We start from the raw sequence: 16,492 nt of genomic DNA on the forward strand, positions 1-16,492 counted from the left end.
GAGGTCCGGAGCCTGCTGGTGTTCTGTTATAGCCGATAATTAATTGCACACACCTGGTGTCCCAGGTCTAAATCAGTCCCTGATTAAAGGGCAACAATGAAAAAGTGGAGCTGGCTGCGAGGTCCAGAGTGAAGTTTGAGGGGTCTACACTTTGATGGCTCAGACTATGTCCGAGATTCAGACATGGCTTGAATGAGAAATGACTTTATGTAAATAAGAGACAGGATAGACACCAGAAGATGGAATGTGTGTTTCTTTATTTCTCCCAAGTCAATCAGAATAAACCAACCCACGTGGCTATGAGCCAGCCTTCCTCCATGTACTGTGATACACCCAACCAAGTCCTCCAATCCATCTGGAAGTACACTACATGGCCAAAAGTATATGGACACCTGCTCGTCCAACATCTCATTCCAAATTCATGGGCATTAATATGGAGTTGGTCCCGCCTTTGCCGCTATAACAGCCTCCACTCTTCTGGGAAGGCTTTCTACCTGATGTTGGAACATTGCGCCAGAGAACATGTTTTCCACTGCGCCAGAGTCCAATGGATGCAAGCTTTACATTACTCCAAACCCATTTCATGAAGCTCACAAACAGTTATTATGCTGACGTTGATTCCAAAGGCAGTTTGGAACAAAGGACAGACAATTTTTATACGCTTCAGCACTAGGCGGTCCCGTTCGATGAGCTTTTGTGGCCTACCACTTTGCGGCTGAGCCGTTGTTGCTCCAAGACATTTCCACTTCACAATAACAGCCCTTAACAGTTGACCGGAGCAGCTCTTGCAGGAAGTTGACAAACTGACTTGTTAGACAGGTGGCAACCTATGACGGTGCCACGTTGAAAGTCACAGATCTTCAATAAGGCCAATGTTTGTCTATGGAGATTGCTTGGCTGCGTGCTAGATTTTATACACCTGTCAGCAACGGATGTGGCTAAAAATGGCCAAATCCACTAATTTGAAGGGGTGTCCACATACATATAGTTTAAGGTCTCCCAGAGCCTACAGGTCTCCTGAACAGCCCAGCTAGTTCCTGAGACAACAATGTCAGATGGCCAGAGCAACACACACACAAGTATGTTCCGCAAGCATGCACACTCACTCATAACATGCGTGTCTGGGGCAAGCAGGCGCAGACAGGCAGGAACGCACACACACACACAAGCTTGCAGATCAGTCACTCAGAGGGGTGGACACTTGAAGTGGCATGGTGTTAGGTCTCAAAATAAATGCAGCCTTTAGAGGGCAGCAGAGAAACCCTGTCAAGCAATGCAGGCGTCATCTACATCTCATTGGTACAGTGGCTTCCTCTCATCTGCGCTCATATGAAGATTTGACATATGTGCAGGTCGGTGCTAATTAAATACAGGAAACAGGGAGAGAAAACCACAGACTGTTGGGATGCACCCAGTCTCCCTTCACAGCAGATGAGATCACGGGCCGTTCTCCATAGAAAAGTACATTTAAAATGACAAACGTGTGTCTGATATTATTTCGCAGGCACTTTTAGCCAAAGCGCCTTACAGTTAACACATTCAGTGTGCGTGGCCCATGCAGGAGTCATTCAAACAACCGGAGGGCCTAATGTGTTTCTGTGTGTGACGCAATGATATGATACAGAGTGAGGAGATCATGGGAAGAATACATGCTCATGTAAAGGGTCAAATAGTTTCACATTACAGACATAAGAGAAGCACTCCCTGTTGTCAATCATGAAATCAGCGCGAAGACAACATTACAGCGGATTGTATGTACAGGCCAGATTGAGTTTAGCATCAAGCAACAATATGTATATACATTAAAAACCCATTTATTTAAACTAATTATAGACTGTGTTTACACAGGAAGCCCAATTCTGATATTTTGCCCAATGAGCTGATCGAATTGGTCAAACGATCAATTAGTGAACAAATATACAAATTGAAGCGTGTAAAAATTGTATGAACGCAGACCTAGACATACGAGTTAAGTCTCATATGCCTCCAGCATTAAATCTGGTTTACATGAAACCCCCCCCCCCCCCCCCCCCCCCAAAAAAAAAACATCACAGATATCAAACTAAAGCTTTCCCTTGTGGAAAAAAATTATCAAAACATTAGGACACAGGGACAGAACGTCTGAAATAGTGGGACTGATGGAATGTTGGGTTTTTGTGTTGATATCCTGGGAGAGAATGGGATGAATAACTATGATAACAGCTCCAAGGCAGATACGGATCTATGTAAAAGACTACAGGGAAAATAGTGGATATGTGATGCGTGTCTGGACCGTTGCACGACCGACCGACACACACATGGTTGAGGAAAACCCCACAGCAGGGGTGTATTAACGAGGAACTAAACAGAACAGGGAGGGACCTATTTGAATGTGTCCAATAAACTTTTTATTTTTGTTTCTGGTTGAGGAAATACTATATATCCCAGGGGGGTTTATGGGTAGTATTATTAGATGTGTTCCATTTTCTGACGGAATGAGAGAACGAGCTGCCTGTCTTGACATGGTCTGTTTGACAGGAAGTATAGAAGTCTGGAGTGTGTGAGTCTCACCCGGGTCATACTGCTCAGAGAGGACAGGAGAGAAATGAGCTCAGGAGGAGAGCGGGGAGAGGAGATAAAAGGAGAGAGAGAGAGAAGAGGAGCAGGCCCTGCCACAGACACACTGGACCCTGTGTTAGCATTGCACCGGCAACACAACATGAAACAATCAAAACCAAAAATCAACACACCTAAAACCAGAATGCCTAAAGTCTTCACATGTTATGGGAAGGGTTGTCTGTCTTTCTGTCCGTTTGGTTTACTGACTTAAAACACACGTGGAATTTATTCAAGAAGTCTGTGGAGCTCCAGAGAGCTAGCCAGCTATCATAGCTCTCTGTGTTACCCTTTGGCGCGTTAGCCTAGCGGTGAATCCTAGGGGGCCAATCCTAGTGGAGAGCTACGAGGTGTGCTGGCTTTTGCTCTGGACCTACCTATCAGATACTCATGAGGATCTTGTATAGTTGAATTCAGTGTGTTAGAATAGGGCTGGAGCAAAAGAGTGCACCACCCCCCCCGGAGCAGAGTTGGCAGCCCCTGTTAAGCTAACACTTAGTCAGAGTTAGCCGTTCGTCGCTATCAATGGCTCAGATCTGCAGCACCAGTCCTGCGGCAGAGATGTTGTCCCCTCCCCCGGCCGTCTGGTAAACCTCGGTGCACACCAGGACAGGCGCCACACAGATCTCGTAGTCCTCCTCGTCCCAGCAGCTGACGGGCCTGGTCTCCTCTAGAGGGATCCGCTGGCTGCCCTCCTTACTACTCACCGAGAACGACTCGTCCATGATGAGGCGCGCCTTGCTGGGGTCGATGTCCGGCGAGCCACACACGTGGCGGTTGGCGGTGAGCGAGGCCTTGGCCACAGCAGACATGGTGTTCTTCCACTGGGAGCCGCGCGTCACGATCATGGCCTGGAACGGCAGGGTGTGTACGTGGAGCCGGGTCAGCGGCTGGCCTTTGGCACTAGTGGCGTAAGCGCCCATGTCGCTATCCTCATTAGCGTCGCGGTAGCGCTGGTTGACCAGGCGGTAGAGCGCCCTCATCTGGTCGAGGACAGTAGCAACGCGAGGGTTAGGGTCAGAGAGCACGGTGATGTTGGAGCCCCTCAGAAGGCTGAGCAAGTTGGGCAGCTCCTGCTCGTTCATCCCCAGAGAGTCAGCGTGGGGCAGGACCAGACGCAGCAGGTCCCCCATTAGACCCTCATCCACGAAGCTGGCCATCTCAAAATGGACGCCTGTACGAGGGGAGGAGGAGGAGAGGAGACTGCCCAGCCGAGAGAGCAGTGCTTCCCGCTCACCTGGAGAGAGAGAGAGAGATGCTGTTAGAGGGGGAGAGAACTTATTCAAAGTAGTAAAACCAGTCTGACAGCACAAAGGCATGTTCCTGGCCAAAGAAAACACAGCATTGGATACATCCCCACACCCTCCCTATACACACACATGTGCTTCCTATGCCGGCTGAGTTCTAGAGGCCTGTGTGACTGAGGCAGCAGAGCTATTGAATAGAGGCAGGCAGGGTTAATCCACTTGAATACCAACAGTCTGCACGTCAATGGGAACCAACCCTGCCTTCCCCTCCGCTCTCTTATCCTTCCCTCCGCTACTCTCTCCCTCACAGCAACACAGACCACTATAATACCAACAGTCTGTCACTCAATGGGAACCAGCTCTGCTCTGAAAACACCTGCCAATTGGGGAACAAGCTGACGAACAGGGTGGCAGAGTATCCTCTCACCCTGTTGGAAGGGGAAGCTGTCCATCATCTGGAGCCCGCCCACCACCAGCAGGTCAGGGTGGAAGTCCTGTAGCTTCACCTCAAAGTCCTGAAGCGACGCCAGGTACGGGTTATGGTCATCACTGTGGACTATGTACCTGGACACACACAGGTTAGTGACACAGGGCAAGGGTTATAATGGACTACATCATAGGTTCACAGGTACACGCGCGCGCACACACACACAAAGTGAAGGTCCTGATATGCAACCACACCATGAATAATCTAACTCTGTTCATCTCACACCCTCTAGTATTAACACACACCTGTTGGCTCTGCGGGCGGTGTACTGGCCCCAGGTGGCTCCTGATGGGTACTCCAGGATCAGATGGATATCAGGCTCCTCCACCACATTACCTGCAACTGGAGAGACAGAGGGGGAGGGAGGTGGGTGGGGGATGGCATCAAGGAGGGAGGTGTTACGCATGTACTGTGTGTGTGTGTGTGTGTGTGTACCTGTGATGTGCTGGGACAGTATGTCAGCGAAGTCGGGGCTGAAGCTCCCCCCTAGCAACACGTCGCAGCCCTCGGTTGCCATGCGACCAGCCATCACCGGAGCGTTGCCACCTATGGCCCAGCGGTTGTCGGGCAACTCACGGGATGCCTCGACCAGCTGACTGAACAAGGTGTCATTTATCACAAACCGCCTGAGAGGAGAGGGGGGGGGTTGAAGGGGTACCAGAAAAAGGAGGGAGGGTTAGAATGTAGAAACTCCACAGCTTTTAAAGAGTTACACAACCAAGCCCAGGAAAACGTTTAAGAAGTGTGTGTGTTAGTGCTGAGAGATTAGTGCTTTTTAAGGTCATAAATATATGGTGTAGGGAAGGTTCCATAAGGAAAGGTCCTGAGTGGAGCCTTTCCTCTGCGAGAACCAGGTAAATATGGTGTAGGGTAGGTTCTAGAGGTCGACCGATTATGATTTTTCAATACAGATTATTGGAGGACCAAAAAAAGCTGATCCCGATTAAAAATCGGGAGATTTTTTTATTCATTTATTTGTAATAATGACAATTACAACATGAACTTTACTGAATGAACACTTAACTTAATATAATACATCAATAAAATCAATTTAGCCTCAAATAAATAATGAACCATGTTCAATTTGTTTTAAATAATGCAAAAACAAAGAGTTGAAGAAAGTAAAAGTGCAATATGTGCTATGTAAGAAAGCTAACGTTTCAGTTCCTTGCTCAGAACATGAGAACATATGAAAGCTGGTGGTTCCTTTTAACATGAGTCTTCAATATTCCCAGTTAAGAAGTTTTAGGTTGTAGTTATTATAGGACTATTTCTCTCTATACCATTTGTATTTCATTAACCTTCGACTATTGGATGTTCTTATAGGCACTTTAGTATTACCAGTGTAACAGTATAGCTTCCGTCCCTCTCCTCGCCCCTACCTGGGCTCAAACCAGGAACACATCGACAACAGCTGCTGCCTACCACCGCTCAGTCAGACTGCTCTATCAAATATCAAATCCTAGACTTAATTATAACATAACAACACACAGAAATACGAGCCTTATATCATTAATATGGTCAAATCCGGAAACTCATTTAGAAAACAAAACGTTTATTCTTTCAGTGAAATACGGAACCATTCCGTATTGTATCTAATGGGTGGCATCCATAAGTCTAAATATTCCTGTTACTTTGCACAACCTTCAATGTTATGTCAGAATTACGTCAAATTCTGGCAAATTAGTTCGCAATGAGCCAGGCGGCCCAAACTGTTGCATATACCCTGACTCTGCGTGCACGGAACGCAAGAGAAGTGACAATTTTCCTAGTTTATTATTGCCTGTGAACCTGGATTAAAAAATATACTTCTGTGTATGGATTTTAAGAAAGGCATTGATGTTTATGGTTAGGTACACATTGGTGCAACGACAGTGCTTTTTTCACGAATGCGATTGTTAAATCATCACCCGTTTGGTGAAGTAGGCTATGATTCAATGATAAATTAACAGGAACCGCATCGATTATATGCAACGCAGGACAAGCTAGATATCATCAACCATGTGTAGTTAACTAGCAATTATGTTAAGATTGATTGTTGTTTATAAGATACGTTTAATGCTAGCTAGCACCTTGCCTTGGCTCCTTGCTGCACTCGCATAACAGGTAGTCAGCCTGCCACGCAGTCTCCTCGTGGAGTGCAATGTATTCGGCCATGATTGTGTCCAAAAATGCTGATCACCGATTGTTATGAAAACTTGAAATCGGCCCTAATTAAAAATCGGCCATTCCGGTTAAAATCGGTCGACCCTCTAGTAGGCTCCATAAGGATAGGTCCCGAGTGGAGGTTCCTCTGCGAGATCCATGAGTGACATTACAGTGTAGGGTAGGTTCTGCATAGGATAGGTCCCTAGTAGGGGTATTCCCCTGTGAGATCTGTAAAAGGGATGAAAGTCCCAGCTGCAGTGACAGTGAGGCAGTAGAGTGTATGTGGATAATGATAAGGTTGCCTATAAATTCTGAAGTAAAGCCACATGCATGGTTAAAAGAAAAGCAATAAGATATTCAAACACTGTTTGCGTTACGTTGCTCAGCAGTAGCACCAAGGAGAAAGGTTGGTTTATGCCCTATGGGGAGAGGGAACCATAACATTATGTGGAAATAGGATGACAAGTGTGAATAATGTTGGTAATGTGTGTTATCAACAACAGTGATGTTTGAGGCGTAACACTGGAACAAGACATTAGGTCATCCGTATTCTCCAGTAATACATTTGCAGACGCTACAGCATTGGTTCTAATACAAGGTATTAAGTGCCGTGACCAATTAATAGGCAGAAATACCATTACCATTCTCTGGGGGAGTGGGTAGCGCTACCTTGGAAAATAGTTAATAGAAAGTGTATATTAGAGACGGGAGTGAAGAAATATTAACACCCTGGACATAGTCGGGAGAGGTTTCGGAAGAATAATTATTGAAATGGCGACAGACGGCCCCCGATTCACCCTGTAAAGCGGAGCTAGAGGATTTTAATAAAGCCATGGAGGCGCTGAAAGAAGCGCACGAGCATTCTACCAATTCGGCTCAAATATGGGAAACATTTTGCAAACTGGATAAAATTGGGCAACATTTCCCTACTGACGGAAAATTCTAATCAAATAAAGAACTCACAATGACGACATTGAGAAATTGCAAGCTCAATATCCAAGTTTTAATGTTGCCGTTTTATCAACAGAGTATGGAAATTATAGAAATGAAATGAGTAGATTCCTCAGCTGCAAAAAGACGGTACGTGAGTGCAGAATTTGCACTTCGGCTTTGATGGCAGGTTTGAAACCGGTGATCAAAACGGCAATTGCGGGGGTAGTGGATGAAATAGAGCAGGATGCTTTGAGTGGAATAATACTCCTCTCACTTTGCAGACGTGCGAGGGGTTAATACGGCCACAGTGAAAGTCACTAACAGTGGTTTCAATGGCCAAGGTAAGACAAAGAAAAGTGGAGAAAAAAACAAAAGCGTAGGGTGATCGATGTGGGACTAAAACAGGGAGCTATCGGGCATTGGAAGAAAGAGGTCCTGGAACCTGCTGTATTTGGAGGAAATGCTGCTATACAAGTGTTTGCAACAAATCCTCGAGAGCAGCAAGACAGGAACATTTTACATAGCAGTGAATGGCCTCCGTTCGATCAACAGTGGTTCAGAGATAACTTTTTAATAGATGGCAGGGATTAAATATTGCGGATTCCTTATGATGAGAAATTGGCTAAATTTGCCACAGGGAAAAGTATTTTGGGTTGAAGAATCTAGGCGACATGCCAGGGGATGGATTCTAAAGACATAACAAATTATAATTATCTGGCCAAACACTCCTCGCAAACTCACAAAACCTTGGGAGGTTTTTAATCTCATGAGACATTATGTAATTTTATTAGGAAATAGATTGACATTTTATGTCGTCTTATTCTGAAATAGATTTCTAGAATGGACGAAAGGGTGGAGGGGTCACGAGGAATTAGCACAGGGGTTTGTTTACCAAACCTAAAATGAACTTTACATTTTTTTTTAGTTCATGAACATGGTGGTGCAGTGGTTATGTAGAATCATGGGGAAGAGAGACCTGTGAATCGTTAAGACTCGGTGGCGAGAATGTCACCATGTGCTAAATAAACGATGGGGTGTATTAAAACAAACATTTAAGGATTGGCGTAAGGACAGTGGTTCCCAGATAGCGCCTGTTCCTGTGTTCTTGACCTACGGTTTACCAGCACGCTCACACAACTTACCAGTTATGAATATGCGTTAGTGGTGTTGATACTGGGAGATTTATTTTGTGGGGTCTTTTCAATTTGGTATGCAGAATTATGGAAATGTTAGATTTAAAAAAAAAAGTGTTTTGGAAGGACAGGGAAAGAAAAGGGAGATTAAATATTTGAAAGTCACCTGACTTTCTGGTGAGGCCAGATCAATCTCACTAGAAATGATCGAAACAGGTGGGATTTAATTATAAAAATGAATGAGAAACACCAGTCTCCATTCTATTTTACCATTACTTTATGGGATATCATTATTTCCTTATGGAGTTTAAGAGTTGTAATTCTAAGTTGATTGGTTATTCAAGTTAGTTTATTTTTGATTTAGCAATGTGAATCATGTGTTCAAAGGGGGGAAACTACCAGTTCCCTGGGACCCTGGTCTTTGGGTAAATACACAAATGTATTTTGTTCAGTCTGCATAGAGAAGGAAAAATATATGTTAATGAGAGTTGACAGTTACTCCAAATGGATTGTGATGTGTAATTGCTGATCTCATTTTTGTCTTTGTTTTGATACAAATTTCACCAGATTGGGTCTGCTGGATTGTTGGGATTCCCCCATGGGCTATGGTGCTAACTCCCTGATCTGGTAACTCTTCCGAGAGGTCGCCAGAAAAATAAGGGAGTATGAACTAATTTTGAAAATGGTTTCAACAGTAACAGTATGTTGTTATGCTTTGATATTTGTCATAGAGATAATGTTAAGAAAATTTGGAATGTAACAATTTGTCATAGTCAATGCTTTTCTGGATTTCCTGAATCAGAATTACTTGAACTAAACTGTTGTTCTGATCTGTTCTCTCTTGAGGTTATCATGGAAGGTGACGTCAGATTGTGTCTTAATGCATGGTAGGAGTGAGGTATCACTTAATGCATGGTAGGTTTTGAGGTTCACACAAACCCTGTGTGAATGCATGTGGAGTGAGATCCCATTCAAACTTCTTTCATGCTCTTGGTGTACTGGTGGGAGAAATGGACGAGAGAATGGTGGTAGCTCAGGTGAGAGACTTGTGTACTTATTTGGATATTGAAAAATCGGGACATTACCAAGGGCCATCAAATGTGACAGGCAAGAGTTACATGTGCTGTTGGGAAGATGAACTGTAACGCTATATGAAGAAGACACGCTAGAATGATAAGTGCCGGGAGAAAGGTGGGGGGGGGGCGTCAACCATGCCCGTTATTGTTTAATTGGGGTATCAGATTTACGGAGGAAGATCTAACAAAATGTATCACAGTTTGAGTTCAGTTTCAAATAAAAATGTTTTAATTAAATGCATTATGAAATATGACCTTAATTATTTTATTACATTTTAATTGAAATTCCAAAGCCAAATATTGAGAACATGCAATTGTCTTCAACACCATAAACCATCAATAAGAGCACACGATGGTAGAGACTAATTACTGTGTGCTTATCACTTTATTTACTAAAATATTTATTTTGTGTATATTGACCTGGTCTGTAAGGAACACATATCTGTGTTTGTGTGTGTGTGTGTGTGTGTGTGTGTAACCGAATGCCTTTGTAAAGGATTGCAGACTTTGTCCTTTAGTTGTTCATTAACACTGTGCACTAGAAATGTCACAAGACACACACACACACACACACACACACACACACACACACACACACACACACACACACACAAGGGGACTTGGCCACTTACTCTGAGGCGGCTCCCGGGGCAAAGAAGTAAGCGAAGCTCTGTGCCAGCTGATCAGCGGTCTCTATGTAGTCATGGTGGAGAGGCTGGCCTGTGGGCGGCAGGCCGATCTTATTCAGCAACGTCACCCCATCCACGATGACGTCAACACAACCCCCTAAACCTGGAGGAAGAGAGAGAAACGGTGAGAACAGTATTTAACTCTACACAATCACAAAGCAACCCCCGAATCTCAGAGACAGAGACACAGAGAGAACATCATTTGATGCCCCCAGCACAGCCACCAATCCCCCCCTCCCAATTACTTCCACTGCCCCGCCTGCCTGCCCCAACATTCATACAGAGTGAGAGAGGTAACACTCCCAGTACTCTGACAGATGTACTAAGTGGCAGAGGGGAGTGAGATACAGTTGAAGTCAGAAGTGTACATACACCTTAGCCAAACACATTTCAACTCAGTTTTTCACAATTCCTGACATTTAATCAGATTACAAATTCCCTGTCTTAGGTCAGTTAGGATCACCAATTTATTTTAAGAATGTGAAATATCAGAATAATAGTAGAGAGAATGATTTATTTAATATTTTAAATTATTTCATCACATTCCCAGTGGGTCAGAAGTTCACATGCACTCAATTAGTATTTGGTAGCATTGCCTTTAAATGTTTTAACTTGGGTCAAACATTTTGGGTAGCCTTCCACAAGCTTCCCACAATAAGTTGGGTGAATTTTGGCCCATTCCTCCTGACAGTGCTGGTGTAACTGAGTCAGGTTTGTAGGCCTCCTTGCTCGCACACGCTTTTCAATTGTGCCCACAACTTTCTATAGGATTGAGGTCAAGGCTTTGTGATGGCCACTCCAGTACCTCGACTTTGTTGTCTTTAAGCCATTTTGCCACAATTGTTGCTTCAATATAGCCACATCATTTTCCTCCTCGTGATACCATCTATTAAGTGCACCTGTCTTTCCTGCAGCAAAGCACCCCCACTACATGATGCTGCCACCCCCGTGCTTCACGGTTGGGATGGTGTTCTTCGGCTTGCAAGTCTCCCTGTTTTTCCTGCAAACATGACGATGGTCATTATGGCCAAACAGTTCTATTTTTACATCATCAGACCAGAGGACATTGCTCCAAAAGTACAATCTTTGTCTCCATGCGCAAATACAAACCATAGTCTGTCTTTTTTATGGCGGTTTTGAAGCAGTGGCTTCTTCCTTGCTGAGCGGCCTTTCAGGTTATGTCGATATAGGACTTGTTTTACTGTGGCTATAGATACTTTTGCACCTGTTTCCTCCAGCATCTTCACAAGGTCCTTTGCTGTTTTTCTGGGATTGATTTGCATTTTTTGCACCTAAAGTATGTTAATCTCAAGGAGACAGAACGAGTCACCTTCCTGAGCGGTATGACGGCTGCGTGGTCCCATGGTGTTTATACTTGCGTACTATTGTTTGTACGGATGAACGTTGTACCTTCAGGCGTTTGGAAATTGCCCCCAAGGATGAACCAGACTTGTGGAGGTCTACAAAAATTTGAGGTCTTGGCTGATTTCTTTTGATTGTCCCATGATGTCAAGCAAAGAGGCACTGAGTTTGAAGGTAAGCTTTGAAATACATCCACAGGTACACCGCCAATTGACTCAAATTATGTCAATGTGCCTATCAGAAGCCATGACAATTTCTGGAATTTTCCAAGCTGTTTAAAGGCACAGTCAACTTAGTGCATGTAAACTTCTGACTGACTGGAGTTGTGATACAGTGAATTATAAGTGAAATAATCTGTCTGTAAACAATTGTTGGAAAAATGACTTGTGTCATGCACAAAGTAGATGTCCTAACCGACTATCCAAAACTATAGTTTGTTAACAAGAAATGTGTGGAGTGGTTTAAAAATGAGTTTTAATGACTCCAATCTAGGTGTATGTAAACTTCCGACTTCAACTGTACTACAGTACTCTGTGCTTCGTAAATATGCTACCATAAATCAAGGTGCATGCAAAGTCCATTCAGAAATGTGTCAACACACAATAACAGCAAAGTCACTAACTTTACCTCGGTGCCAAACTGAACCATGTACCTAACGACTCTCTAAAAGGTTTGGTAAACAATACTTTTCTGTGGGTACATTCTGGCTTGTAAGGAAAATGTACACAATTTTGCTGGCATTCGTTTCAGGGTGTATTACAGCCTAAATAATCAGACCAAGTAATTTGCATTGATTTATTGGCTCATTAGCTAGCTAATAAGATACATCAGCTAGCTAGCTAATAAGATACATCAACCACAATTGTAAATATGTTTAAATGGTTTTATAAAAAGCTGCTGGTGCTTGCTTGGCCAGATGGTTTTCATGCAATCCAAAACCCCATAAAAAGGCTAAAACCACCTTCGTCATTCCTAGTGTGCGGTGCCTTTTCTGTCCCCAGGAAATATCACTTATTTAGTGTAAGATTCCAAAAGGCTTTCAATAAGGGCAGGTGTCCTTTACCTTAACACAAAATTATCGAACTTGAAATGGAATTTTATGCATTTTGAATTGGGATGTGACAAATGTACAAATAAAAAAGGAGGCGCAGTCCTGACAACCTAACCAGACAGCGTTTACCTTACTGCTGTCCCCACCCACTCAGCAACAATGGTATTAATGCCGTTTTAGGTTCTCTTGTCTCTTTCCTCCATGGTCTCAGTTGTCAGTACATGGGACTTCATGTCCCACTTCTCATCAATGTGATGGCTCGTTACAGTGAGGTATGACAGTGTGTTTCATAGACGTCCAACAATCTGTTAATGCCACGTATGGTGTTTTGAGAGCTTGCGCTTTGTGCTTGCAGTGCAATTATTGTACAATTTCTCCATCAGGGCCTTTACGGTTTTTCATCAAAGCATCTTTTAGACTGGTTCTAGATATGCTATTAGGGTATTGATGCTGACATTCTCTACTATTGGCTGCATATCAACTGCAATCATTTCTGTAATCATTTGATCATTGTCGCACTGGTGCCATCAAAGGGTTGGGTCTCCCTTTGAGCATTGCACCTGTACTGCAGCACAATTCCACCTCGCAATGGTTGCATTTAATCACCTTCTCATTTAACTTCTCAAAAGTATTGCCATAGAGGACTTCGCTGCTGTCGCTTCCCTAACTCACTATCTGCCATTTTTTCCAACTGTTAATGAGCATGACGTGCGGAGCACTTTATATCCCCGACAAATAAAATAAAGGTTTTCGGTTAGGGATTTTTTTTTCTAAACATTAACCATCCCAAACTCGTTTAAACATCAAAGCTATAAAAATGTTTTTAAAAAAAACATTTTTTCAGTAGATGTTGGCGTTTTCGCCATGTCCCCGTCATTCATCAACTTCCACCAGAAATAGAAGCCATAAAAATAGTTCAAATTCATCATATAATAACCATAGTTCAAGTCTCTCATCAATAACTTTTTTTCATGATTACTGTATTTATAATTATTTTATTTAAGATGTGCTTGTCACTAATATCACTTTCCACCCTGTTAGTTTGTTGTAATTCTCCTTTAAGAAAACAACCCCTTCCTACAATAACACCACATTCAGTGTCGTCATTTATTTTGTGCAAAAACGGTGCAAAGTTCAATAAATATAAAACACGCAGTTGTATATTTTTCACGTTGTTAGTCTGTATTTCCCACTCATACATTTCCTCCCTGTTAGGTTAAATTAGAGAAAATTAACAAAAATGTCTAAATATATTTGATAGAGAAGTTAAAATACTGTTCAAGTGTTCACCATTATGCTAATTCAATCAGCTCACTCACAGAGCTATTGCTAATTTACACCTGTAAGGTTCCTCCATCCACCCTGTTAGGATTATGAACCTAACCGTTTGGAAAATGTACCAACAAATGTTAAGTGGCCGAGTTTGACTAATATAGTTTTCTGAAAGTCTAACGTCCTTTCTCTGGTAGAATACAACAACAAAAATACAAAGATATACTATCCAAAAGGCACTGGTTTGTAGGAATGACCCTCCTCTCTGCGCATCAAAGTAAGGACTAAGGTTAGCTGACGTTAGCTAGGTAACTGATGCTAGGCTAGCTTGTCATTTAGGATTCTCACCTATCGCCACCCTGGGTCTGGCGTTGTTCATCCCCACTTTGCTTTCAGCCCGCAGTAGGGAGGACAGCACCGTGTCAAGCCTGTTATCTAGTCCTGACTCCCCTGGAGATCGGAACCAGTACGCCAGCAGAACCATTGCGAGGGACGCTGCAGTCCCATACTTCATGAATGAAAACCCGCTTCCTTGCTCCATGGCCAGTGGCTGTGGACTGGCCAGCGGTCCTCCAGGCAACAGCTACGACGAGTCTAGCAAACAAACTGGATTGACAAAACAAGTGTCCCTGAAGAGGCGGTTGTGTTGTTGGTTTCAAGCGTGAATACAGGGTCAGCCCCAGGAAGCTGCGGAGGGGGAGTGACAAGAAAGCGGAAGTAGCTGGCTAAGGCCACGTTTTGGTCGGTGCAATCTGAGATCCTTGGGACGGCCCTACCCTAAACCCTAACCAAAGATTAACTAAACCTCTCATTGTTCTATCTATGCCCTAACCGTAACTATTTAAATGGACGTCCAAATGACCCCTGATAGTGACGATCCACTGATTATCCATTATACTGGGTTTCCACTAGTTATCAGGGCCAAAGGCAAAATTGTCCATAAAAATATAAATGCTTTTTTGTCTTAATTTAAGGTTAGCAGCGTTGTTAAGATTAGAGTTTAAAATCACATTTTAAAGAAACATTTAAGAAATAGGCGGGTTTATGACTTTTTGGCTGTGGTAAATAATGACGACCATTATATTGACCCGATGCTCTAGTGCCCTCAAACTCGGCTTGTTTTCATTGGTCATCTCTAATCAGGGACTGATTTAGACCTGGCACACTAGGTGATGCAATTCATTATCAAGTAGAACAGAAAACCAGCAGCCTCCGCACCTCGCAGAGTTGAATAACCCTGCTCTAGTGGCTTCCCAGCCGACACAGTTCAGAAGAGTTCGTGCATATCTTGATCTCTGGCGCCCTCGTGAAGCATCAACCCGTAAGCGTAAAGCATCAGACAAGCTCAATGCACATAGTTGGTTTTATTAAAACACACGAGGTGTGTCTATATATGGAAAAATACACACTAAAAAACATTTTGAGCACTCGATTGGTCGAAAGAACAGACTACTTTCGGTCGACCAATATTTTCTTTAGTCGGTGACAGAATCCCGCAAGCCCTCACCGTAACCCTCCCTATCACTAACTAGCTAAACTGCCAACAACCATTAGGCTACGTACAGAAGTGCTTTGCAGTGGCAATTTGGTGATAGCAGTCGCCTAGAATTTTCACTGTGCCAAGCCGCCACCTTTTCTACACAAGTCCCTAGTGGCAGCAATATAGCCCTACCGTAATGACGCGAAAACACCAGTCAGCTTTTATTCAATAGCTCTTTTCACATAACTGCTGTTGATTCAGTGGCTTTTATCTGTCACTGTGGCCAAAGTCTGTCAAAATATAGCTAAGATTTTTTCACAATTTGTTACTCAATCAAAATGTCTGTCTTTGCCCAGAGCAATCAATAGAAATATACTTATTTTTATAAATGAGACATCAGAACACATTCACTGGCAGTGTGCATGGCCAGAGTCTTCTATTTGACCATTTATTTCCCTATTTCAATTGGTGCTTTTGCTGTAAAATACTGCATCTAACTTCTGGAATAATATCAACTAGTTTAGAGTGGTCCTCCCATATAAATATAATATAGACTAGATTCTATTTCCATGGGTCCTCCCATTAGGACCAATGAAAGAACCTTCTGCTAATCAAAAGCTAGTTCTTATATTGCTCTAACGAACCCTTAAAGATAATTTGACATACATTTTAAAGGTGTCACCTGTTTCAGCTATCCAGATTTGATTTGCACCTTCTGACAGTAACAATATTTATGCTAGAGATGCGCCTCTGGTATACACGTACACTTCTTGACCAAAAGTATGTGGACACCTGCTCGTAGAACATCTCATTCCAAAATGATGGGCATTAACATGGAGTTGGTCCACCTTTGCTGCCATAACAGCCTCCACTCTTCTGGGAAGCATTAGTGAGGTCAGGCACTGATTATGGGCGATTAGGTCTGGCTCGCAGTCAGCATTACAATTAATCCCAAAGGCGATGGTGGGGTTGAGGTCAGGGCTCTGTGCAGGCTAGTCAAGTTTTTCCACACCGATCTC

General features: G+C 43.4%; 1 protein-coding gene across 1 annotated transcript; it reads right to left on the minus strand.

Annotated features, from left to right (window-relative positions):
• Positions 1–240: 240 nt before the first annotated feature.
• On the minus strand, positions 241–15,130 carry LOC110505331 (ADP-dependent glucokinase). The gene is made up of 6 exons (XM_021584509.3): positions 14,342–15,130; positions 10,252–10,411; positions 4,765–4,955; positions 4,575–4,671; positions 4,270–4,406; positions 241–3,832 (listed from the first exon to the last, which is right to left on the minus strand). Exons 1-6 carry the CDS (start codon positions 14,532–14,534, stop codon positions 3,126–3,128), a joined length of 1,485 nt encoding a protein of 494 aa, XP_021440184.3. The 5' UTR covers positions 14,535–15,130; the 3' UTR covers positions 241–3,125.
• Between the last annotated feature and the right edge of the window lie 1,362 nt (positions 15,131–16,492).

The sequence above is a fragment of the Oncorhynchus mykiss genome, chromosome 25, assembly GCF_057628025.1.
Source record: "Oncorhynchus mykiss isolate SJ-2025 chromosome 25, ASM5762802v1, whole genome shotgun sequence".
Lineage (NCBI taxonomy): Eukaryota > Metazoa > Chordata > Actinopteri > Salmoniformes > Salmonidae > Oncorhynchus > Oncorhynchus mykiss.

Excerpts from the sequence above, each read along its gene's own strand:
- LOC110505331 (XM_021584509.3), bottom strand. The coding sequence starts at position 14,534 with ATGGAGCAAGGAAGCGGGTTTTCATTCATGAAGTATGGGACTGCAGCG. Across the intron at positions 10,412-14,341 it reads CAGACCCAGGGTGGCGATAG|GTTTAGGGGGTTGTGTTGAC; the intron begins GTGAGAATCCTA and ends CTCTTCCTCCAG. Across the intron at positions 3,833-4,269 it reads CAGCTTCCCCTTCCAACAGG|GTGAGCGGGAAGCACTGCTC; the intron begins GTGAGAGGATAC and ends CTCTCTCTCCAG.